Source organism: Anolis carolinensis, chromosome 6 (genome assembly GCF_035594765.1).
Source record: "Anolis carolinensis isolate JA03-04 chromosome 6, rAnoCar3.1.pri, whole genome shotgun sequence".
NCBI lineage: Eukaryota > Metazoa > Chordata > Lepidosauria > Squamata > Dactyloidae > Anolis > Anolis carolinensis.
In genome coordinates this window covers 17170862-17196535 of record NC_085846.1, presented here as the reverse complement: position 1 = coordinate 17196535, position 25674 = coordinate 17170862, and the positions used below count along the sequence as shown (strand labels likewise).

The window sequence follows — 25674 nt, the reverse complement described above, 5'->3', positions numbered from 1 at the left end:
GCTCACCACAGGGATACCTCAGATCCATTTCATTTAGCCCTGTACATCACTTAGAGAATCTTAGAGGAAGAGAATTTTGATATTGGAACGGTGCAATGTGCCTGGCATTAATTCCTATTACTGTCTCCTCACTTCCAGGGTTTAATGTGAACCACTTAGACATTGCCCCCCGATATGCCAGCATCCTCATGGGCATCTCCAATGGCGTGGGGACTCTCTCGGGCATGGTGTGCCCCCTTATAGTCGGAGCTATGACAAAACACAAGGTAGGAAACAAACCTTCGGTTTTGTTTAGTGTTGGACTCTGTGAGACCAGGATTTCCTTCCTGCTCAGCCATGGAAACTTCACTGGGTGGTCTTTAGCAAGTCACACTCTCTCAGACTAACAGGAAGGGGAAGGCAAATTTCTTCTAAATAAACCTTTCAACACCCCTCCCCCATAAATTAAAGAGACCTTGAGGACACATAACAACAGCAGTCCCTATCCTCAATGGTTCTTGATTGAATTTCTTCCTCCTCAAGTTTCCAATTTGTTACATTAAATGCCCTCTTGGATTTATAGAGTTCCCAAACTGCCAGTGTAATCTGCTCTCCCTTTTTGTAAATTGTATCTTCAGGGATAAGTGTATCTTATTGATTACCACTGTTTAAATAGGTTTTTGATATTCCCACTGTAACAAGCTATGCTGTCTCCTAATACCAGGCTCTGGCATTTATTCAAGTCTTTATACAGATTATTTAATAATTATTACAGGCAAATGGGAAATATGGCAAAACATTGCAGTGTTGAGTATCTCATTTTGAGAGTCCAAAACCCAGAATTCTTTGGTTCCTGCAGAACTAGTCCTCATTCTGGATCAATCCCTCTTCCCATTGATTTGTGGTTTTGCAAACCTTGGGTTTTCTCCAAATGACTGTGTATGAATGATGCTCTATAAGGTTCAGGCTCAGAGAAGTGCATTTCCCATTGGGCATATACACAGAGCTTGGAAGTAACTGGTTAAAAATAATGATGACTGCTCATACCTTCTTATTGTAAGCAATTGCACAACAGATTGTGAGCAACAGTAATGTTTTTCTTAATGGTGCATAGCACTTAATGGCATCACCGAGTCAACCCTAAGACTCAAGAATGGGACTGGAAACTACAGAATGTGAGATGATGCAGAACTGGCAATCCTCATTCTAAGTAAATCCACCTTTTTGCCTTTGCTTTTTGACAGACACGGGAGGAATGGCAGTACGTTTTCCTCATTGCCTCACTGGTGCATTACGGCGGTGTGATCTTCTATGGGATTTTTGCTTCCGGCGAGAAGCAGCCGTGGGCAGAGCCGGAAGAACTCAACGAGGAGAAGTGTGGCTTTATCAATGAGGATGAACTCATTGATGAAGAGGACGAGGCTGCCCGCATGGCGGCGGGTGGCGTAGGGGCTGGGGGTGGATATGGTGCCACCAAAAGCACCAGTTTTGCCAACGGCGGCTGGACGGCTGACTGGGACAAGAAGGAGGAATATGTACAGGAGCCTGGCAAAGATTCATATATGTACGGCACGCCAGGAGAGCGGGACTTATCGTAAAGGTTCCCCATCCTTCCTCTTACATGGGATGTTGGGGCCTTGGTTCAATCCGCTGGAGCGAGGGGGAAAGGCGTACATTTTGGGTTGCTTCTCGCCCTACACCCTTCACTTGACCACCCTTTCCTTCCCTCAGCCCACATTTTTGGTGCATTGGTAAAACTGTCTGGACCCATTGAAAACTGCCCCAAACTCCTAGCCTTGGTAATAATGACCCAAGAAGGTGAATTTCCTGAAACTTTATCCTGCCTTTCCAAACAGGTTTTGGGTTCTGCTGTGGGCAACAAAGCAGGCATTGCATTTTCTACCCATTCCTAGCTTCCTTGGCTCTAGAACATTATCAGTATCCTCTCGCTTGGGAAAAGAGGGTGGCATTCAATTATACAGCTAAGCATATCCCAGGACCCCTGAATCAAAGCTACTGGAAACATGTTGCTACCCAGTGACAATACTTTAACATTAGAGGCTAAGTTAAACAGAGCTCCATTCACATCATGTAATTCCAGTACTATGTTCCACCTTAAATGCCGTGGCAACATCCTTTGGGGTATTGGGATTTGAGGTTTAGGGAGGGGTTTACTTAGAATATTCAGCCAGACAGCTCTACTGCTTCAGCAACCTACAAAAACCTAGGATTCCATAGGATGTTGCCATGTCAGTAAAAGTGGAATCACAATGCTATAACTGTGCAGTGTGAATGGACTCCTGGAAATATGAGACATCACAGTTCAGTGATAGAATATAGGCCCACACAATTATAGCTGTATGATTCTACTAAATGTCATGGCTACATCCTGTGGGATACTGGGGTCTGTAGCCAGGTGATCCACTAAGGCTCTCTAGTAAGAGGTCTCAGGTTCACTTCTTGGCATATCTCTGCTGAAATGACTTCTGTGTGGGACCTTGAAAGACCAGCACCTGTTAGAAAGTCAAGTGGGGATACAGATCAGAGGGTGATTCAAGTATGGCTTCCATCAGTCCAGCTAGTATAGCCAGTGAAGGCTGATGAGAGATACATTCCAACAAAATGTGCATAGCAATATCATAGAATCACATTGTTGGTACAGACCACAAGGGCTATCCAGTCTAACCACCAGCCATGAAGGAAATAGGCCACGAGTTGGCTATTCCTGCAGTGGATCGTGCTGGGCTGAATTGACTTGGTCAGTGCTCTAAACTCCAAGTTAAGTGGATGTGTATATTCACTCTCCAGAGACACACCTGTCCAGGATTGGTGCCTACTGGGGAATTGATGGGCTAAATAGTACCGTTTTATCCTCCAGCTAAATAGTCCCATCCTGTATCTCACAGCTTCATCCACTTTGATAATGGATGGGCACCTTCTAGTTGCCCCACTGTTATTAGCCTGTAATGCCACCATAGCCAGTATAGTAAGACCCTGTAACCATGGAACCCATATCCACGGTTTCACTTATGAAAACCCAGGAGAAAATGGCCTCCTGGCCAATCTATGTTATGCTTCCTCTGAACGCTATCCCAGAGTTGTGCTGGAGAACCTAGCAAATTCCTACAGAGGATACCACTCCAGGAATCTCTACTCTTTCCAGTGTAACCTTAGGGTATGTTGGGACCAGAAGTGCAGTCATTTAATGGCATTTGGCCAGATCCATGGTTGCATGCAATCCCTGTCCAACTGGGAATATATCCCTGTCAATGGGAGGGTCTTACTGTACCAAGGAATGAAGGAATGCCAGCCCAATGACATTGGGAGAGCCACAAGTTGTTGAAACTGTCATCCCAGATTCCTGTCCCTTTCTTAGAACTAAATTAAACATTTTCCCCTTGAGAATCTATCTGGAGAGCTTTAAGGGGCAGTGCATCCAATGCCTTCATCATCCACATACCAACAAGTACCCAGTACCAAAGAAAGAGCGGTAGCTTGCTTCAGCCATAAAACCGACCAGTCTAGTTCTGGAAAAAATACAGTCCATTTTCTGACATAGTAGGTGACCTGCCTCCTCTTCAAAATGCCCAATTTCTAGGTACTCCAGCAAGAATCCCATTGATATCTTATACATGTGTAAGTTTTCATACAAAAGACCTTTTTGACTGACGTGGAATGTCTCCATTCAGTTCAAGACGGGAATGGACATGCTCCAAATTATGGTTGCATACTGTGCATTATATATGCAGGTATACATTCTGCATTACTTGAGATATACATGCCCACTGGGCTTGCCCAGTATTGCGATTCAGTAATGCAGTAGCGCTATGCAGCAATGACACACCTCCATAGGTGGCTGATGCTAAGTCAGAGGTTATGGGAGTTGAAGCCCAAAATGTGCGGAAGAAGACCAAAAGTTCCTAACACCCCCGTGTTTGCCTGACAATCACTTTAAACCCCAGAAAGTGTTGTTGCTTTGGGGTGCCGATAGTAACTGCCCTGGTGTGAACGGAGCGAAGGGTATTTGCTCCATACTGTGAACCAATGTTACCAAGTGGACCCTGGGATGTTGCTTTAGGACCAAGAGGCCTAGATTGCTCTTGGGAGACTTTCTGTCCAAATGGCCCTGAGCCTATACAAAGAGAATGATCGTGGCCTACCTCACAGGGATGTTGTTGGGAGGGTGGGCAAAATAGAACTGTATATGTATTTTATTTATTTATTATTTATTTGTTGCATTTCCATCCTGCTGCCTTTCCTCCAGTGAGCTCATGGCAGCGTACGTGGTTCTCCTCTTCCCCATTTTATCCCTGCAGAGTTATGAAAAGGACTTATAATACAGTAATACTAATGGCAATGGGGAGGGGGAGGCATCAGCAGAACTGATGGCTTTTGACTACCCCGGTATGTACACAGACGCATACATGCTCTGCTTTTATGTTGGGAATCAGCTCGCAATAAGAACGCAAACATTGGAACGCTCCAGAACACTCCGATATCCCCGCAGTTTATACTCCTCCAATTTCATGAAAGTCTACTAGCTTCAGATTGGTGGTGTCCAAGAGCCCCCCTGCTCAATCTATGGAGGGACACCTCTTGTGCCCCCTTCCCCATCCTAGCCTCCCCAACTCCAATAGTTCCCTCTGTGGATGGGTTGGTCTGTCTGGCGTTCACTCTGTACGTGTAATCCCACCCTTAAATAACCCCTCAACCAGTTGGAATAAATACTTTGTTCTTGTGTAAATATATAAATATAAATATTATATACGAAACCAATGGTGATTTGAAACAGAAGGTAATTCTGTGCATGAAGTCAAGAACAGACAAATATTGTGTTGTGCTGATCAGTACCATCACCTGTGTCATAGCAAAAAGAAAAAAGGTCTGTAAAAGGCAGGGGCCATCCTAAGACATTTTGCTACCCGAGTCAAGACGAGAGGGTGAATACTCACTCCACTCATATACAAAAATGGATACTTTCTCTGTTTTCTTGAAGCAATTGCTTCATTTTGCCTGATGGCATAACCAAGTGCTCAGTTATGATAGTATCCCAGTGAATGGGTTGCTATGAGTTTTCTGGGCTATATGGCCATGTTCCAAAAGCATTCTCTCCTGACATTTCGCCCACTATGGCAGGCATCCTCAGACCTCACAGCCTCTGAGGATGCCTGCCAGAAATGTGGGTGAAATGTCAGGAGAGAATGTTTTTGGAACATGGCCATATAGCCCAGAAAACTCACAGCAACCCAGTGATTCCGGCCATGAAAACCTTTGACAACACATCCCAGTGAATGTATTGCTAGGAAGCAATAATGGGAGAAGGCCCGTACAACACAAGTCCTGTTTGCTGGCTGTCTGGAAGCATATGGATAACTACTATTGGATGGATATAGGATGCTGGACTAAGTGCAGTGTGGCTTATTTGGGGCTAGGGAGAAGATCCAAGAATATATCAATGAGGGCACGAATTAATCTACAAGAGATATGAAATGAGGGCATCCCACCCACATCAAAAATTCTCTCCTTTCTCAATGAAATTTTCCTTCAATCCTCACATTTCTAGCATTGTGGGGAGTGGGGCATTCAAGAAGAAATGTGGCGAAGAGTGACCCCATCAATTCCATAGGGTCTTTTTTTAGGCAAGGAATACTCAGATATTCGACAACACATTACTCAGATATGGTTTTGCCATTTCCTTTTTCTGAATATAGCCTGCAACACCTGATGTTCATTGGCTGTCTCCTATTCAAGTCCTAATAACCAGAGTTGATCCTTCTTAGCTTCCCAGATCAGACAGGTTCTGATGTCTTTAAGGTATTGCTGTCTAGTACATGTACCCTACCCTCTTTTCCTTTTCTCCTTGCTGAATTCAATGCATGTGAAACAACATTTGCCTTTCGAACTTGGTTTGCAGCAATCCAAGGAAGCCAAGATAGAAAGAGGGCAGAAGAGTGAGAAGCTGAAAGGGAAATGAAAGAGGGTTATTTGAAACTGTCTGCGGGCCCCTTAAGTCCTGTTCTGATGAAACTGTGCCGTACTTAACACTAAAAACCCAAAGGAAGATGGTTGATATTGTTCCACAATCCAGCATTATAGGCAAGGCTGCTAATTTTACTGCCTGTCACCCATCTAGCTGCTATGATACTCACAACCCTGGGTCCATCACTGTAGAATTAATGTAGTTCGATACCACTTTAACTGCCATGGCTCAGTGCTATTTATTTATTTATTTATTTATTTATTTATTTATTTACAGTACTTATATTTCACCCTTCTCACTCCGAATACACTGACAAGACAGACAATAGTACATAGATAGAGGTATATATAGGCGTTTCCCATCTTGGGCATCTTGGAAGAATCTTGGGAATTATAATTTTACCAGACTTTTAGAGTTTTCTGTTAAAGCAGGCTAAAAGCCTAAACTACAACCCCCAAGATTCCATAGCATTGAGCCATGGCCGTTAAAGTGATATCAAACTGCATTAATGCCAATGTGTAGATGAACTCACTGATCCGCCATGTCATCCAACACTTCACCTTCTGATTCCTAGATACCAAGCTCTCAGATTTAAAGAGAAAGGGGCAAGGCAACCAATCCACTATCCACAAACCTACTGGTTGGCAACCTTTAACAGTGAATGGCGGGGGGGGGGGGGGGGGAGCGAATGGCTGGGCTTCACGTGGCTAGCCAGCTGCAGCGGGATTAAGCCAGGAATAGACAGTTGGTTGAAGGATTAGAAGGCTGGAAAGGAAGGAGGGAGGGGGGAATAGAAAGGGAGGTTCAGGGAGGTCAGGGCAGAGAAGAGAAAGAAGTGTTGGGGAATAAACCTGATTCCCACAAGGTGCCCATCTTCCCACCTGTGGCTTTTCGGGATCACCCAATGCGCACCAATAGATCCCTGTGCTACACAACTCTAGAGAGATAAAGAGTACATTAACCTAGGTTGCTGGAGTTTGAAGTATTTGTTGCATTAGGTCTCAAGATTTTTAAAACATCCAAAATGACCAGAAAATACAAGAACGAAATACTCCTGACCTGGACCCAGTGCAGGTCAGGAGTACAAGTACAGTGTTTCCTGACTTATTGCTAGGGTTACGTTCCAGGACCACCCGCAATAAGTAAAAATCCGAGAAGTAGAGACATATTATTTTTAATATTTATACATTGTTTAAGGAGCCCCGGTGGTGAAGTGTGTTAAAGCACTGAGCTGCTGAACTTGCAGACCGAAAGGTCCCAGGTTCAAACCCCGGGAGCGGCGGGAGCGGCCGCTGTTAGCTCCAGCTTCTGCCAACCTAGCAGTTCGAAAACATCCCAATGTGAGTAGATCAATAGGTACCGCTCTGTCGGGAAGGTAACTGTGCTCCATGCAGTCATGCTGGCCACATGACCTTGGAGGTGTCTATGGACAATGCCGGCTCTTCGGCTTAGAAATGGAGATGAGCACCAATCCCCAGAGTCAGACATGATTGGACTTAACGTCAGGGGAAACCTTTACCTTTTTATACATTGTTTTAGTAGTTATACACAATTTTAAGTCTTTATCAACCAGTCGTGTGTTGATAATTCGTCTCCTCCTCCTCCTGTTGCCACTTGGGCTCCTTTTCTCTCCCTTCGGCTTCACCTTCCTCCCTTCCTTAGGCTGTAAATTGAAAATTTTTATGATTTATAATATTCTTTTAGAGTTTATTGAAAAACTGCGAAACAGCGAATCCGCAAAAAGTGAACCGCGAAGTAGTGAGGGAACACTGTATCCTGTTCTTGTAAATTGGACCAGAAATTAGAAAGAGCAGTGAGATTCTGTACAGGAAGATCATGTACAGTTATTTCAATCAGATGAGGACTAGCCTTTTTTTCTAAAAGGAAGTGAGCAGTACATAGCACTGTTTTCTGCTTGAGGCTGTTACACAGTATGCAATAAGCCATATTTGCAAACAACTGGCCATTTTTATTTCACAATTTAAGGCAATTGAATATTATTATTAACATTTAAATAACAGACAAGCATCTCAAGCTCTGAGGATTACCTGGGAAAGAATCCCACTGGAGCACACCAAAATACCTGGGAGTTACTCTGGATCAGTGGTTCTCAACCTGTGGGTCCCCAGATGTTTTGGCCTTCAACTCCCAGAAATCATAACAGCTGATAAACTGGCTGGGATTTCTGGGACTTGTAGGCCAAAACACCTGGGAAACCACTGGTTGAGAACCACTGCTCTGGACTGTGCTCAATCCATGGCTGATGCCGGATGAGAAACTCCCCCTGGGCGACTTGGAAGGTGCTGAACAGACTGCGCTCTGGCACCACGAGATGCAGAGCCAATCTTAAGAAATGGGGCTACAAAGTGGATTCCATGACATGCGAGAGTGGAGAAGAGCAAACCACAAACCACTTAGTTCAATGCAACCTGAGCCCTGCTACATGCACAATGGAGGAGCTTCTCACAGTGACACCAGAGGCACTCCAAGTGGCCAGTTTCTGGTCAAAGGAAATCTAGTATAATGCCAAGTTTTAAACTTTGTGTTTTTTTCAATACATTATAACTTTACCCTCAATTCGCTTCTGCAACGATAAATAAAAACATTTCAAATAAATATACAATTATGAGTACTGTATTACAATTAATATAATCATTGCCCATTAATACATCATTAAACATTGCAATCATTCATTTATATTTAACACCTCTAAATAATACTGACAATATATCTTTTGGCAGTCACTACCACTATAAAATCTGTAGGATTTTAGCAGGATGGTTTTTAAGAGGATACATTACCCAAGTGATTCACTGTCCTTGAATACATGCCACAAAAATAAGAAGGTACAATATTTTAATTTGGATCAGTCAATGGCCTATAATAGTTTAAGATAAATAAATTGCAAGATACCTCCCCCTAGTGGATATATACAGAAGTGACAGCAGTAATTTACATTTTTGCGTCTGTCATATAGTGGGATAGAAGAGAAGGGGCTGGTACAGTAGTTGGAAAGATATTTGGCTTTCTGTGGGTCCCAGAGATAGAAAACAACCCTTAAGACAAGACGAGCAAAAAGAGAAAGGGTGATGTTCAAGGTCATACATTCCAACACATAGCTTTCTATGCCAACCCAATAATACCCGAATTGCTACACCACCCTGTCTAGTTGCAGTGTATATACACACTTGCATTCTCTGTATGCTTAATTGCAAGGGAAAATTGCCACTTTTGGAAATAACCCCTATGGATTGCTGTGAGTTTTCCAGGCTGTATGGACATCTAGATGTGGGCGAAAGGTCAAAAGAGAATGCTTCCGGAACATGGCCATACAGCCCAGAAAACTCACAGCAGCTCTGTGATTCCAGCCATGAAAGCTTTCAACAACCCCTATGGATCTTTCTTTTTCAGCTGCATGCTTTGCAGATTAGACCAGGGGATCCTACTGAGCTCCATTGAAATAAAGCTTCAGAAAAACTGGATTTCTCTTTCTAATTTCTGAGGCCAATCATGAAATCTTGCCAAGGAGGAAGAACTGGGGGCAGTCACAAGATGAGTGGTTGTTTATCACATTCCAAATATAAATCATAAGGTTTTTCCACAAATTTGATGGCCGTATACCTCTTCTTCTTCTTCTTCTTTTTTTTTTACAGTGGATTCATGTGGTTTTCCTTATGTCTTCCTCCTTGTCCAGAGCCCATAGATTCCTATTCTCTCTAAGGTTGCCCAAATCTGTCTCCTGTACAGAACAGTTGGTGAATTGTCTCAAAGGGTTGGCTATTTGCTTCTGCTACCAATCTATGTGCATGTTTGTGCCTCTTGATTTATGGTAACCCCATTAATTTCATAGGGTTTTCTTAGGCAAGAAATATTCAGAAGTGGTTTTGCCAATTTGAGTTATCAATGGTCACAAGTGGTGCACTGCCAATCAAGCAGAAAAAAACAAAACAATTCTGGGCTTTTCTATAAATTCCCTTTTTTGGAAACTACAATTCCCAGTTTTCTTTGGTCAGGATGTCCAGTTTATAGAGTTTCTGAGAATCGCACATTAGTTGGATCCTTTTAAACTTTTGTTAACTTTTTTTAAGTTTGATATGTGACACTCAAAAGACTCTTTGCCAAAGTAAAGAACTTATAATTGTTGAACAGGATTGCATAACAAACTGAATTTGACACCATTGGGTTTCTACAGGAACACAGTGGAAATATTAGTACTGTTAATGGTCCAACTTGGCAAAGTATGCAAACTTTTTCATAGCATAGAAAGCTGTGCCCTGCGTTTAATTTTAAAAAGCCAAATTGATAGGGGACAGATTAAAAATGATTGCTTGGCAAATTTAATATATTTCTATGCCCATATGGGACCTTGCTATTGAACACTGCAACAGATCTGAGAATGACAACTGGCATGAGATACGTCTGCATTTTATTTCATTTGGTGTAGCTTACTACCATGATTTCACCATCCGTTTCATCTATTCCCGGTTTTGTTTGTACAACAACTAGTTAACAATGTTCCCTATATCAGAGAGAGAAGAACACCATATTCTCCATATACTGGACTACAACTCCCATCATTCATATGGCTTGGGGAACTTACTTTGGAATTATAACCCCCAACATCCCCCAGCCAGCAGGGTATAAAAGTACAATTTCCAAGTGCTGGTCATTTCTCACTATTGTCTATGCACCTTTAGGATCACACATTCCCTATCCCTGTCTTAGGATTTTGGGATCTCAGGTGTTGCCATTCCTTCAGGAAAACTAGCAGAAAACTAGAAAACTAGTATTTGTAAAGTGAATCATTGCTGTAGCAGACCCCCCCCCCCCCCAGCTGTGTGCTCAAGCCGGCCAAAGCTTGCAAGGCTGCTTCTTTGCTCACTCTGGTGCAGGTCGCATCGCCTACTTTCCGATGGATCCTGAGACACACACAGCTCCAATTTCCCTTGACTCAGCACTGAAACTCTCCATCCCCATAGATCCGTCTTTGCTGCAAACAGGAAGGGACAAGGTGACCCTGGCTTGAATTTCATGTGTTCTTGCTTTCCAGGAAGAAAAAGAGAACGGAAAAACAAAACAGGCTCAAGTCTTGCATTCCTTATCTATGCCATGCTCCATCCCTTTCACAGAAATCAGGGACTTCCTTTGATCACACTCAACAGCCATCTGTATCAAAATTATGCTCTCCAGTTTTGTTGAGCTACAACTCCCAGGGCCAGATTATCAGTAGTGCAATTGACCTATATTGATGGTGTAATACAGAGCTCTGCAAACGTTTTAGTGAGATACGTTTTAGACATGCATCACATGTCATATTGGTGACATACTTTTAGACATGAATCACATGTCATATTGGTGACATTCGTTTTAAATAAGCATCACATGTCATATTAGTGATATACTTTTTGGACATGCATCATGTGTCATATTGGTGATAAGCTTTTTGGACATGCATCAAGCCTGATATTGGTGACATACTTTTTGGACGTGCATCGCATCTCATTTTAATGATATACTTTTTGGACATGCATCATGTGTCATATTGGTAACATACTTTTTGGACATGCATTATGTGTCACATTGGTGACATACTTTTTGGACATGCATCATGTGTCCCTGGTGGCACAATGGATTAAACCCTTGTGATGACAGGACTGATGACTTGAAGGTTGGGTTGCTGACCTGAAGGTTGCCAGTTCGAATCCAACTTGGGGAAAGTGCTGATGAGCTCCCTCTATCAGCTCCAGCTCCATGTGGGGACATGAGAAAAGCCTCCCACAAGGATGTTAAAAACATAAAGAAAACATCCAGGTGTCCCCTGGGCAACGTCCTTCCAGACGTCCAATTATCTCACATCAGAAGCTACTTGCGATTCCTCAAGTCGCTCCTGATACGAAAAAAATGTGTCGTATTGGTGACATACTTTTTGGACATGCATCATTTTGCAACATAGTAATTCAATTTTACTAGCAAACTGGAAGTTAAACAGCTTCTAAGAGATACAGAGACATACAGAAATTGCAATGTATGGAGAACACAACATATCTCATTAAAACCTTTCATTTTAAAAAATATGATTTATTGCTTAAATCATACATTTATTTATTTATTTATTTATTTATTTTATATACCGCTCTTCTCCTCCAGGGGAGACTAAAGTTCCTTGTTCATGTGACACACCTACAAATTGCAGCTGACACATTAATATGTTGCAACACACACTTTGGAAAGCACTGCTTCAATGGATTTAGTGTTAGGCTAAAGGTGCATCAACCCTGTAGAATTAATGCAGTTTGATACCACTTCAAGGCTCACTTCCCTCTTTTCATGGCCAGATAGGCTTCACCTGGGGAATGTCAGCCCAGTAGCTCTTAAAGACACAAGAGTCCTGTAGAAAATTAGAGGAAGAGTTTACCTCTACATTCTGAGCATCTCTTAAAGGTAAAGGTTTTCCCTTGACATTGAAGTCTAGTCATGTCCGACTCTGGGAGTTGGTGTTCATCTCCATTTCTAAGCCGAAGAGCCGGCATTGTCCATAGATGCCTGCATGGTCATGTGGCCGGCATGACTGCATGGAGCACTGTTACCTTCCCGCCAAAGTGGGAAGTATTGATCTACTCACATTTGCATGTTTTCGAACTGCTAGGTTGGCAGAAGTTGGGGTTAACAGTGAGAGCTCACTTTGCTCCCTGGATTCGAACCGCCAACCTTTCAGTCAGCAAGTTCAGCTGCTCAGCGGTTTAACCCACCGCGCCACTGGTGTCTCCTAGCATCTCTTACTTATTCAAAATCCTCCAACATGATCTGCATGGGGGACTGAGAGAATGACACCAATGCTTTTGGATGGTTTGGTGTTCATATTGTGTATAATTTTTCTGCTTTATGTATAAGGTGTGTATGAAATATAAATGAATGTTGTGCTTATATTTTGGTCCCATTGCCACTATGTAGGTACAATGTATGCAAATAAAAAAATGCCAAAATCCAAAAAATTCAAACCACAAATGGTCCCAAGCCAGCGTGGTCAGCTTGCCCAATGTCAAGCCCCCTTAAACATTAGACAACATGTTTAAAACTATAATGACCTTTTAGTATCTTGATTTGCCGTTTCTCAAATCATTCCTGACACGGAAAAAAAGTAGCTTGAAAATATACGTATTACTGTGTGCAACTAATTTCTTGTTGTATTACTTACTATTCTAATAATAACAGTGATTGTCCACCACAGTCCCAAACATTTTGGATAACGGATGCTCTACCTATATCTTAAGGAGCCCCGGGGGTGAAGTGTGTTAAAGCACTGAGCTGCTGAACTTGCAGACCGAAAGGTCCCAGGTTCAAATCCCGTAAGCAGAGTGAGCGCCCATTGTTGCTCCAGCTTCTACCAAACTAGCAGTTCGAAAACTTGCCAATGTGAGTAGATCAATAGGTACCGCTCCAGCGGGAAGGTAACGGCACTCCATGCAGTCACGCCGGCCACATGACCTTGGAGGTGCCTACGGACAATGCCGGCTCTTTGGCTTAGAAATGGAGATGAGCACCAACCCCCAGAGTAAGACACGACTAGACTTAACGTCAGGGGAAACCTTTACCTTTTTACCTATATCTTGGACAGAAAATGAAAAACCTTTAGGATGTTGCTGGGTGTCAATTCCTATTATTCCCACCTAGAGGATGATGGGTCCTGTAGTCCAGCCTCTGGTCCAGCTGACCCTTTCCTTTGGGTCTCCAGATATCCACTCTCCCTGACTACTAAGCTCAGCAGCTGGGGATGATGAAGAGCTTTAGAAGCCTCATTGTTTAGAACTAAGGATCTGGAAGGAGGCAAAGCAAACCCGGATTTTGGGGCCTCCCTTTTTCCTGGTTCCGATTTAAACCAGCTCTGGTTTCTTCGTTCCCAAACCTGGGCCTTTGCTGAACCCTGCTGGTCCTTTTTCAGACTAACAGCAAACGCAGAGAAGAGAGGAGTTTCCTTGCCTGCTCTTGAGCTGAACCTCTTTTGGGCTCTGTTGAAAAGCAGTTGATCTCTCCCCTCTGCTGTTTTTCCTCCTTGCTTTTCTTTATCATGGGGGCCACTCGCTGGGGGATCTGCTCTGCAGGGAAGATCGCTCACGATTTCCTCGTCGCCCTGAAAACTTTGCCACCCGAGGACCACCAGGTAGGAGAAGATCTGCAAAGGACATGGGAATAAAGCAGTTGGACCGCATGCTGAAATTTTGGGGGTGGATTAGATGGTGAAAGAGATGCTCTACCCGTATCTAGAAAGAAGATGGAGTTCTTTCAGCCACCCCCTTTCCCTCAAAGCCATACATTTTTCATAAGCAGAGAGCAATAGACTTAATTTTTTGTGGACTGCAATGCCCAAAATCCCCAATTAGAGATTATGGAAGCTGTAGTCCACTTTCATAAAGTACCCAGTTTGCCCCAATTTCATTAACTTCTCATATGCAGAGGGAACTTAAATTTTGTGGCCTGCAATACACAGAATCCTCAGTCAGAGATGCTGGGAAGTGTCTAGTACAGCCAGGCTTTGAAGATGCAAGGGTATTCAGTGCTAATCAAGGTGGCCAATTGCAACATTCACATTTGCCTCAAACAGGCAAGAGTTCTTTCTCCCACCCTGGACATAATTTCACAGATACAGTAGAGTCTCGCTTATCCAACCTTCACTTTTCCAACGTTCTGTATTATCCAACGCAGTTTGCCTTTTAGTAGTCAGTGTTTTTGTAGTCAATTTTTCAATACATTGTGAAGTTTTGGTGCTAAATTCATAAATCCAGCTATTACTACGTAACGTTACCATGTATTGAACTGCTTTTTCTGTCAATTTGTAAAACATTATGTTTTGGTGCTTAATTTATAAAATCATAATGTAATTTGATGTTTAATAGGCTTTTCCCGAATCCATCCTTATTATCCAACATTTTCGCTTAGCCAACATTCTGCCGGCCCGTTTATGTTGGATAAGCAAAAGACTACAGTATATATAAACCTTCCTTGCTTACTTTCTCCATACCTCACAACCTCTGAGGATGCCTGCCATAGATGTGGGAAAAACGTCAGGAGAGAATGCTTCTGGAACATGGCCATAAAGCCCGGAAAACTTGTAACAACCCAGTGTCTAGTTCTTTCATTTCTCCCTTTTCTCCAAATTAATTCTTTGTAGCCTCCAGAATCTCCACTAAGAGATTCTGAGAGTTGTAGTCTACAGAAAAAAGTGCTTATAGTCTCCTTTTAAGGATTACGTGTTGAGTAATTTTGTGCACTTTACTATGTAGTTTATAAAAATGCATTTTAATATGTATCTTTTATATAAATACATTTTTACAATACCACAAGGCAGGTAAGAAATAATATTATTAATTATAAGAGAAATGCATGTGTTTCTCTTTGCTTTGACCCAAAGTTATGCAATAAGGATACAGCCATTAAATAGGGGAAGACGGCAATAACTGCGTGTTTTCTAGCACAGGCAAGCTCTGTGTTTGCATGTTGTACAATCATTATTTTTAAAACTTAACATTTAGGTAGACACTCCAGGATTTTAATACTTGGATAAAGGGTTGTATCCTCCCCTCTTGTTTGTTTATTACTATAAGTGGCTGAGGGGAGAAAAGAAGGGGCCTGAGGCTGTTAGGAATTGTGGGAATTGAAGTCCACAACACCTGGAGGCCCAAAGTATGCCCATGCCTGATCTAAGCTGTAGAATGAATGCAGTCTGACACCTCTGACTTGATGCAATGGAATTATGGAAGTCGTAGTTTTAAAAGGTCTTTAGCCTTCTCTGCCAAATACAGCTATTGCTTTACCACATGATAACTCCCACGATTGCATACAATGGAGCCATGGCAGTTAATGTGGAGTCAATGTGTTGTCGAAGGCTTTCATGGCCGGGATCACAGGGTTGTTGTATGTCTTTCGGGCTGTGTGGCCATGTTCCAGAAGCATTCTCTCCTGACGTTTCGCCACAGATGTGGGCGAAACGTCAGGAGAGAATGCTTCTGGAACATGGCCACACAGCCCGAAAGACATACAACAACCCAATGTGGAGTCAATCTGCATTAATTCTGCCGTGTAGATGCACCCTAGATCCTCCAGTATGGCTCTGCTGGTGTTGCACCCCAAGGCAGCGCAAGCACTCGAAAACCAGACCTGAGCCAATATAACTCAAAGTCTGTCCATGAAACAGTAGCAGGAACAAATAGTTGCAAATCCACTTGAAAAGTCCTTTAGCAGGAACAAGGAAGCAAGGTAAACAAAGCAGAATCAAACTCGATTGAGGAACAAGGAAGACGTGGTAGCAAGGCAAGATCACTCAGGAGTCACACTCGGCAGCTCGCCTGGAACTGGGAACTTGGCACGGATTCAGGAGGCAAAGCAAGGAGCTGGAAACTGGAACCTCTTCCGAGGAAAGGCAAAGTTGACACCACAATAAGAATACAGTGAGGGGCACTTTTAAGGAATTCCAAGCCTGTAAAATTAAGGGTACAGGACCCACAAAAACTTCCCATGGGAAAGATAGCCATCCGACTTGTGAGCTAATCTTCGACTCCGTCTCACTCCCTCTTTCCTGCTTCTATCTTTTGTAACAAATTCCTTCCGATTAAAAGTCTCATCTTCACCCAGGTCAACACCATCTGGTGTGGGTAACGATGAAGAGACTTCGGAATGTTTGACAATTAGTGGTTCTTCTGAAATCACCATATCAGGCAGCTGCAAGGCCATGGGGCCTCAGCCTGGGGCAGAATTGTCTGCAAAATCAGCAGCCTCATCTGTTTCCAACTCCATCTCTTGATGGAATACAGGCCATGATGGCTGATCTACAACAGCTGGAAGGAGATCAAAGAGCCATATCACAAGACCTAGAGATTCCAAGAGAGATAATTTCTCAATTTTTTAAATTGCATTTTTTAAATAGAGAAATTATTTTCAGTTCCACTAGGGTACAGCTAATGACTTGCTTGGGTCAAGATGCCCCGTATCCAAAACCAAATAGTTTATTTTGGAAACAAGAAATCCCTTTGAAAACCTGGCAGTAAAAATATGATGATTTGACAAAAATAACTAATTACTTGCTGCCTTTTTGTTTACATCCCCATCCCACATCTATTACTTGGGGAGAATAGCTTAGTTTGGCTGATGATATGGACCCTGACCTATATATGCAAAAAAAAACCCCACTTATTTTTTTCTCCCTATTTTTCAATCTGTTTCTCTCACTCCCACATCTCCAGCTCTGTCTCAGATGCAACCGCTTGGATACTTTGTCCTGGTCTCAAATTCAATACAGTAGAGTCTCGCTTATCCAACGTAAACGGGCCGGCAGAACGTTGGATAAGCGAATATGTTGGATAATAAGGAGAGATTAAGGAAAAGCCTATTAAACATTAAATTAGGTTATGATTTTACAAATTAAGCACCAAAACATCATGTTATACAACAAATTTGACAGAAAAAATAGTTCAATACACAGTAATACTATGTAGTAATGACTGTATTTACGAATTTAGCACCAAAATATCACGATGTATTGAAAACATTGACTACAAAAATGCGTTGGATAATCCAGAACGTTGGATAAGCGAGTGTTGGGTAAGTGAGACTCTACTGTATATACAAAACAAAAATGTTTAATTTCTCTTCTCAGATTTCCCCCGCTGTTCCTTATCCATTCTCCTTAGCTGCCTTATTCAGAGGACACACATCCTTGGCTTCCCTTTTCCTCTGTAGTTGACACCGTACGGACTGGCATTGATCCATGGGCCACCATTTTCAGTAGTTACAGATGTGTGCCATCTTGAGATCAATGGGGGAAATAAATACATACATTCTTCTAAAATGTTTTACAGCTTTCTCCTTCCCTACAGGTGGTGGCCATTGCTTCTCGGGACCTCAGCCGGGCTCAGGAATATGCCAAGATCCATGAGATCCCCAAAGCCTACGGGTCTTATGCAGAACTTGCTGAAGATCCAGATGTGGGTAAGCAGTGCCTTCGCCCCAAAACCTGTGGTTACATTTTCTCCCTCTTTGTAACCTTCATTCTAACATCCCATAGTAGATGTTGTTAGAGAGACTTGGGGTGTATTCATACTACACAATTACAACATATTCATACCATTTGTATTGCCATGATTTCACCCCACAGAATCCTGGGATTTGTAGTATGATGAAATATTAGAATTCTACTGTGTACTTACTCAGATTTTGGAATACAATAGAGTCTCACTTATCCAACATAAATGGGCCGACAGAATGTTGGATACGCGAAAATCTTGGATAATAAGGAGGGATTAAGGGAAAGCCTATTAAACTTCAAATTTGTGATTTTACAAATTAAGCACCAAAACATCATGTTTTACAACAAATTGACAGAAAAGGCAGTTCAGTACATGGTAATGTTATGTAGTAATTACTGTATTTACTAATTCAACACCAAAACATCGCAATGTATTGAAAACATTGACTACAAAAACATTGGCTACTAACAGATTGACTACAAATAAAGATAGAATTGCATAAAATGAACTTAGAGTAAAAACACTGTCAAATTTTAAATCCGTAAAAAGTTCAGTCCTTGCTGCCTAGAGAAACAGCTGAGCACCCGGACGGGAGGCAGACCACGCTGAATAATCCAGAATGTTGGATAAGCGAATGTTGGATAAGTGAGACTCTACTGTGCCTGTATTTGGATGTAGGTATGTACCAAATGAGATGATTTGCACTGCCCCGGAATTGAATGGAGCAGGAAGGTAGAGCTGAACTTAGCTGTCTGTTCCTAGCAAGTGCCCAGGTTGAGTCTTGGGTGATCTCCTTTCCTCTCTTTTGCAGATATAGTACACATAGGGGTGGTGAATCCCTATCACCTTCCCACCACCCTGCTCTTCATTGAAGCCAAGAAGAATGTGCTTTGCGAGAAGCCCATGGGCATGAATGCGGAAGAAGTGAAGACAATGGTGCAGGCAGCTCAGCAACAGCAAGTCTTCTTCATGGAGGTCAGACTCGGAGTGAAGCATCTTCCTTACGAGGCGCTTGTTCTTTATGGGCCAACTTCAAGCATTCAGGGGACTGAAAATATTTCTATCCACACTTACTATGATCAAGTTTAAGTCTATGAAAGGCTTTTCCTTTTTTAAAGGTTAGATTTGAGCAGCTTTGTTATTGTTGTTGTGTACCTTCGAGCAATTTTTGAATTATAGTGAACCCATTATGGAAGTTTTTTTGGTGAGTTTTGTTCAGGTTATGTGTGTAGCCTTTCTCATCCTGGGAGGATGGGAGCAGGGATTTGAACCTGAGTCTCGAGAGTCATATTCCAATGGGTTGCTGTGAGTTTTCCAGGCTGTATGGCCATGTTCCAGAAGCATTCTCTCCTGATGTTTCACCCACATCTATGGCAGGCATCCTCAGAGGTTGTGAGGTTTTACAGCCTCTGAGCATGCCTGCCATAGATGTGGGTGAAATGTCAGGAGAGAATGCTTCTGGAACATGGCCATACAGCCTGGAAAACTCACAGTAACCCAGTGATTACGGCCATGAAAGCCTTTGACAACAAATAATCCAATGCTTAAAAACACTACATCATGCCTGTTTCCCTTGGTACATGTCATAGGCTAAATAGAAATAGCATTTACGCATTTCCAGTTTCATAATTTCAAGCTTTTCACAGATGAAAACTGAGATGCATGTGTTATAATTCAAAGGTGATCTCAGGGAAAACCTTTTTTTTACTTGGTTGGGTTCTCTCCTCCCTCTCCTTTTAAAAAACTATGTTTATTCTTATCTCAAGTATCACTTTGGAGGCACAAAAGCACAAGATGTTCCGTTCCAAAACTAGAAGTTGCAGCAGTTCTGTCCCTTGTTCCTCTCCAGCTGAATGAATTGAGTATATACCATTTTTGCACTTACAACTCTTGTTTGCAGTAAGCCAAGAACAAAGGGGGGAAATGAGAGGAGAGAAAGCAGAATATTTTTAAAGAAGCAGAAAAAGTAGGACAGCAGAGAGTTAAGTTGGACTGAGCCTGCCAAACTGAGACAGTTGGAGGGATTACAGGAGTGGCAAATGACACTTTTTTGGTCTGTGTGTAGTTAATGCGAGGGTGGTCTTTCTTTCTTTTTGGAAAGGCATGATGTTTTAGAAATCATAACCTTTTGGAAAACCAGGAATCTTCATAGCCTTTTGGAAGCGTGACCCTTTTGGAGATTAATTGGCATTGGCATTCACACTATTTGGAATAAGCATAACTTTTTGTAAAGTGTGATCTTTGTGAGAAGAATTAAATACTCATTTGAGTGCATCTTCTCCTTAGTGGTAAAATATCTACTAATATTCATGCAAGGCAAATTAGACTTCTCAGTTGTTAGACTGATATACCTGGTTATCTCTCTGTGCTGTTAGAAACAAAGATATGCCAATGCACAAAATATATAGCAGATCTTTGGTAGTGTTATTTCAGTTGCCCAGAAAACATCTACTCTCCCATAAAATATATTTATTTTTAGATCATGCTCTTAAGAGACCAAAAAGAAGTAGTCTTTGTTAAATGTAACATAATTGATTTACTTATAAACTTCATGTATTCAGCATACAGGTACATTTCTTATTGGTTTAGTTTAAACAGTAAGTTCTCTAAAGCATTCTGTTTTAGTTTCTTCTTTGTTGCATACTCTCTTCAGTCTAATACATTGCTGAACATTGACTCAATACAGACTGACTATACACTGCAGCATACTGATAATGACTTTAAACAAACACTGACAGTTGCATACTGTACTGACTGACTTCTAAACTGGAGTCTCAGTCTGAATAGTCCCAGATCTGGTCACATGGTCTGCATTCCCTCCCACAACCTCAAACAACATGGAGTTAATGGAAAACTGCATATCGATATATACATACAATATAGTAAGCAATCACAATTATATGCATAACAAATAACTAGTATAGGAGGATTGTAGAAGGTTGCTATTTCCAACACTTTTCCCCCAGGAAAAGACTCAGGGTGTATCTACACTGTAGAATTAATACACTTCGACATCACTTTAACTGCCATAGCTCAATGTTATGGAATCATTGTTGCTATATGATCACCTGAATATAGTTATAATGATTTTGATTTTGATTCCCCTGTAGACAGACGAATGGACTAACCATTTACGGACATTTCTTTTCTTACACTAGGGATATTGGACTCGTTTTTTCCCTGCTACCGAGAGAATCCGTTCCTTGCTTAGCCAAGGTTCAGTTGGGGATGTGATGGTATTTCACGCTGAATTTGGGAGCCCCCAACTCACAATCCCTAGATGTGTGGAGAAGGAAATGGGAGGAGGTGGCCTTCTGGATATTGGTGGCTATTGTATCCAGTTTGCCTCTATGATCTTCAATGGAGAAGAACCAGAATCCATCACGGCCTCTGGATTCCTTCATGACACAGGTTGGTGCTCTTTTTGTTGTTTCTTTGTTGACAAAGAACACTAGTGAACTGTTTTTGAATTTCAGATGTTGGAATGTTTGAACAACCTTTTTAGTTTATTTGACTGTGTCTATCAATTTTTTTATTTTTCCTGTTGCCTTCTCCCTTTCTTGTGAGTTATCTCTTCTCTTGATATGGCCAAAGTATGATCATCTCAGTTTAGCCATCTTGGCTTCTTGGGAAAATTCAGGCTTCATTTGATCTAAGGACCTATTTATTTGTATTTTCAGCAGTACATGAATTTTCAGTTCCTATCAGCTTCCTTCTTTTTCACAACCATATCCAAATAGAAATGGGTATATGATGACATGGACAATCCTAACTTTAGTATTTGTTTTCTTTGATTTTCCTTAGCATTAGATAAGTCCTCTGCTCTTGAGATGTTTCATACTCTGTCATTGAGAAATCTCTTACTAGGCATTGAATGTTTGCCTTTGAGTTTGTGTATGCTGGAATCCGCCCTGAGTCCCCTCAGGAAGATACAAATAAATTATTATTATTATTATTATTATTATTATTATTATTATTATTATTATTATCGTCATCATCGTCATACAGTACTGTGACTCCATTGTAACTTCCATGGTAAAAAAAAATCTTGCAAACTCCTGGGATTTGCAGTGTAGAGAAGCCTTTCTAGAATTCTCAGGCAGAAAACTGTAGTTTCTCCGCAAACTACAAAACCCCAGGATTTCACAAGATACAGCTATGGCAGTTAAAGTGGAATCATAGTCCTTTGACACTATGTAACACATTTTTTCCCTGGGTTATAAATGTCATTTCCTAATTGATTCTATCATAAAAACATGGAAAAATTTATTAAACTGCAAAGACTTTGTTTTTGCAGAAGGTGCATCCTATGGCACATTTTGCAATAGTTTTTCAATGAATATCTCATAGAGCCTCAACCGATTCAGCCTAGTTTGTGGCAGCCACAAAAACAAAGTTTCTGGAGTATAACAACTACTTTAAAAGTAAGTACCAGGAAATAACGGCGCTCCATGCAGTCATGCCGGCCACATGACCTTGGAGGTATCTATGGACAATGCCGGCTCTTCGGCTTAGAAATGGAGATGAGCACAAACCCCCAGAGTCAGACATGACTGGACTTAATGTCAGGGGAAACCTTTACCTTTACCTTCCAGGAAATAACACTTTCAAACCAGGAACAGATTTTTTTCCTAATTTTGTTACATAGTGTAACTGTTAGAAAGGGCCACTAGTTCGGAGACTTTTCAGTTCTGATTCTTTTTATTTAAAATCTTTTATGAGCCAGGTTTGGGGTACAAACTCTGTAAGAGCTGGGAAGGTGAAATTTAAATATTTGAAGTTTTTAAAAAACATTGTTGAAGTGTCAGACTCTAGGAAATTGTGCTTTTTATAAGTTCAAATGAATGTTGTTGAAGCTACACTTATGTTTCATTCATAGGTGTGGACAAAACCATATCAATCATTCTGAACTACTCAGGCCAACGTCAGGCTGCCCTTACCTGTACCATGACGGCCAAAATGCCCAATCGAGCAAGCATCAATGGCACCAAGGGGATGATTGAGGTAACTCCTGTTTTATCTCTTGGTTGTGTTCTGTGCTTTCAAGTCATTTCTGAATTATGGTGAACTTATGGAAAGCCTATCATGCAGTTTTCTGGGACGGGCAAATATACCGTAAATCACCCAAGATGGGTATCCATGGCCATGTGGGAATCTAACCCTAATCTCCAGAGTCCTGAGCCCCTTCTGTATTGCCATATAATTCAAGTTTCAATGCCTCCATGAAACTACAAATCCTAAAATTTAGCAGCATTAGAGCCATGGCAGTTTTGTTTTTTTTTTCGTGTCAGGAGCAACTTGAGTTGCTTCTGGAGTGAGAGAATTGGGCGTCTGCAAGGACGTTGCCCAGGGGACACCCAATGTTTTGATGTTTTTACCATCCTTGTGGGAGGCTTCTCTCATGTCCCCGCATGGAGCTGGAGCTGATAGAGGGAGCTCATCCGCGCTCTCCCTGGGTGGGATTCGAACCTGGCAGCCTTCAGGTCAGCAACCCAACCTTCAAGTCACAAGGCTTTAATCCACTACGCCACCGGGGGCTCCGTTAGCCATGGCAGTTAAAATGGGGACAAAGTACTGTAATTGTCTAGTGCAGTGTTTCTCAAACTGTGCTCCTCCAGGTGTTTTGGACTTCAGCTCCCAGAAATCCCAGCCAGCTGACCAGCTGTTAGGAATTGTGGAAGCTGAAGTCTATAACATTTGGGGGAGCAGAGTTTGAGAAACATTGGTCTATTGTAAAAAAATACCAAAAAAACAAACAAACTCTGGTCTCATAGTTTGTAACCACTTGTGAGAAAAGAGGAAAGGAAGCGAGGCTGGCAAAATATATTGTTTTGTTGTGTATTCGTTTTCTTTAAAGGCACAGTGTAAAGTGGATGTTGTGACACAGATATATACACACACACCGAGTTCTTATAATTTGCGGCTGCTTTGTCTTTTTTTCTACTGGTTCCCCCCACAATGCCCATTTCAGATTCCATCAACTTTCTGGTGCCCGACGGAGCTGTTTGTCAGTGGACAGAGTGAGAAATTCCTCCTGCCGCCACCTTCCCTGAAAATGCACTTTACCAATAGCACAGGCCTGCGGTATGAAGCAGAACATGTCCGACAGTGTCTTCGCAAAGGTACTACAATCCAAGATCTTGCCAATGTGCTTTGTAAGAATTTTAGCATGAACATGGTATTATCTTCACTTTTTTTTCAAAACAAAGGAAGAGAAGAATAAGTTTGCAAGACAAAAGTATATGCAGATTTGTGGTCTAGTCTACCCACACTGAGGATCATCTACACTGTAGAATTAATGCAGTTTGACAGTATTTTAACTGCCATGGCTTGATGCCATATAATAGTTGAAGTTGTAGCTTTTCATGATCTTTAGCTTTCTCTGCCAAAGAAGTTGAACGCAGATGTCTCACCAAACTACAACTCCCATTATTCCATAGATTTAAACATTGTCGTTAAAGTGGTGTCAAACTGCATTAATTCTACAATGTAGATATAACCTAAATCAGCAGTGTTGTGTAGCATTGGACACCCAGTAATAAAAGGTTTTATATGAATGAGCTTTCAAAGACAAAGACGTTAAACATGTTTGCCATGACAAAAAGCCTAACCTCCTTTGTTTCATCTACAGCAGGGCTTCTTAACGCTTTTCCACTGATGATCCTTTTCACCCTGATAAATTTTTATGTGACCCTAAGTGTATAGATATTTAAATAGGTATAAAATCAGCATTTGCAAGGCTTGCTAAACAGGCTGATTTTCCATTTTATGAAGTACATCTAAAGCATCTTCTGCTTCAGTTTAAGAAGCAGTGATCTAGAAAGGCATGAGCAGAATTTGGAAAATAAAATATTGTTTGGCCAGTAATTCCCAATTACCATTAGCCCTCATGGCTATAACACTATGTAACAAAATTTGAAAAAAAAATCTGTTCCTATTTGAAAGGCTTGTTTTCCATGTAATTGTGTGGTACTTACTTTGAAAGTAGTTGTTCTACTCCAGATACTTCCTTTTGTGGCTGTCACAAACAATGTTGAAGCAAGAAACAGCCAAGCTTTGAAGCTGCAGTTGGGATGTAGGAACAAAATCATGTTACATAGTGTAATCCAAAACAAGTAACTTTCTCATATTCTGTACATGGATTAAATTGCTTGCAATACTGACAGAGGTTAATTGTTTTTGTGCTGATTTTTCTTTGGACATAATTGTGGCAACAGTAGATGAATATTTAGCATTAAACATTCAACGTTTAGGATTCTGTCATGTCCTGCTCTCCTCTTTTCCCACTTTTTTATTTAGGTTTAAAGGAAAGCCCAGTTCTGACCCACAAGGACAGTCTGCTGATCAGTTCCATCCTAGACGAAGTTCGGAAGCAAGTGGGAGTGTCGTACCCTCAGGACAAAGCGCACCATCAGCACTAAATATGACACTTTCTCATTCCTTCTTACTGTACATGGTTTTGGGCTCCCTTTATTGCCAACTTAAGCCAAACATTTCCACTTAGCTATAACCAGAATCCACGGTATGCCTACAACAATGTATGGGTCAGGCAGCAGATATTGTGAAGCTTCTATGACCAATAAAATGGCTTTTCCCACATCAAAACTTTGTTTTTGGAATATCTTGGAATCCATACTTATCCAAGGGGGACTGCCTAGGAGTTGTAGAAACTAGCTACGGTAGGAAAGGAATAAACGT

At 41.6% G+C, this 25674-nt stretch overlaps 2 protein-coding genes across 2 annotated transcripts in view; both read left to right on the top strand.

The window, feature by feature from the left end:
• slc17a7 (solute carrier family 17 member 7) overlaps positions 1-4755 on the top strand; it is a 58861-nt gene extending 54106 nt beyond the window's left edge. Inside the window, exons 11-12 of the mRNA XM_003226186.3 lie at positions 139-266; positions 1224-4755. Of these exons, the coding sequence (XP_003226234.2) occupies positions 139-266; positions 1224-1577 (482 nt within the window). The 3' untranslated portion in view covers positions 1578-4755. The remainder of the gene's footprint in view (positions 1-138; positions 267-1223) is intronic.
• Positions 4756-13743: 8988 nt separating this feature from the next.
• dhdh (dihydrodiol dehydrogenase) lies at positions 13744-25581 on the top strand. Its single transcript, XM_003226187.4, has 7 exons — positions 13744-14117; positions 17827-17938; positions 18788-18951; positions 21135-21387; positions 22856-22980; positions 23948-24098; positions 25276-25581. The coding sequence occupies exons 1-7, from the start codon at positions 14025-14027 to the stop codon at positions 25395-25397; spliced, it is 1020 nt and encodes a 339-aa protein (XP_003226235.1). The 5' UTR covers positions 13744-14024; the 3' UTR covers positions 25398-25581.
• Positions 25582-25674: the final 93 nt, after the last annotated feature.

Coding starts and splice junctions, on each gene's coding strand:
- dhdh (XM_003226187.4), top strand. CDS start 14,025: ATGGGGGCCACTCGCTGGGGGATCTGCTCTGCAGGGAAGATCGCTCAC. Junction 14,118..17,826: donor TGCCACCCGAGGACCACCAG/GTAGGAGAAGAT, acceptor CCTTCCCTACAG/GTGGTGGCCATTGCTTCTCG. Junction 24,099..25,275: donor CCGACAGTGTCTTCGCAAAG/GTACTACAATCC, acceptor TTTTTTATTTAG/GTTTAAAGGAAAGCCCAGTT.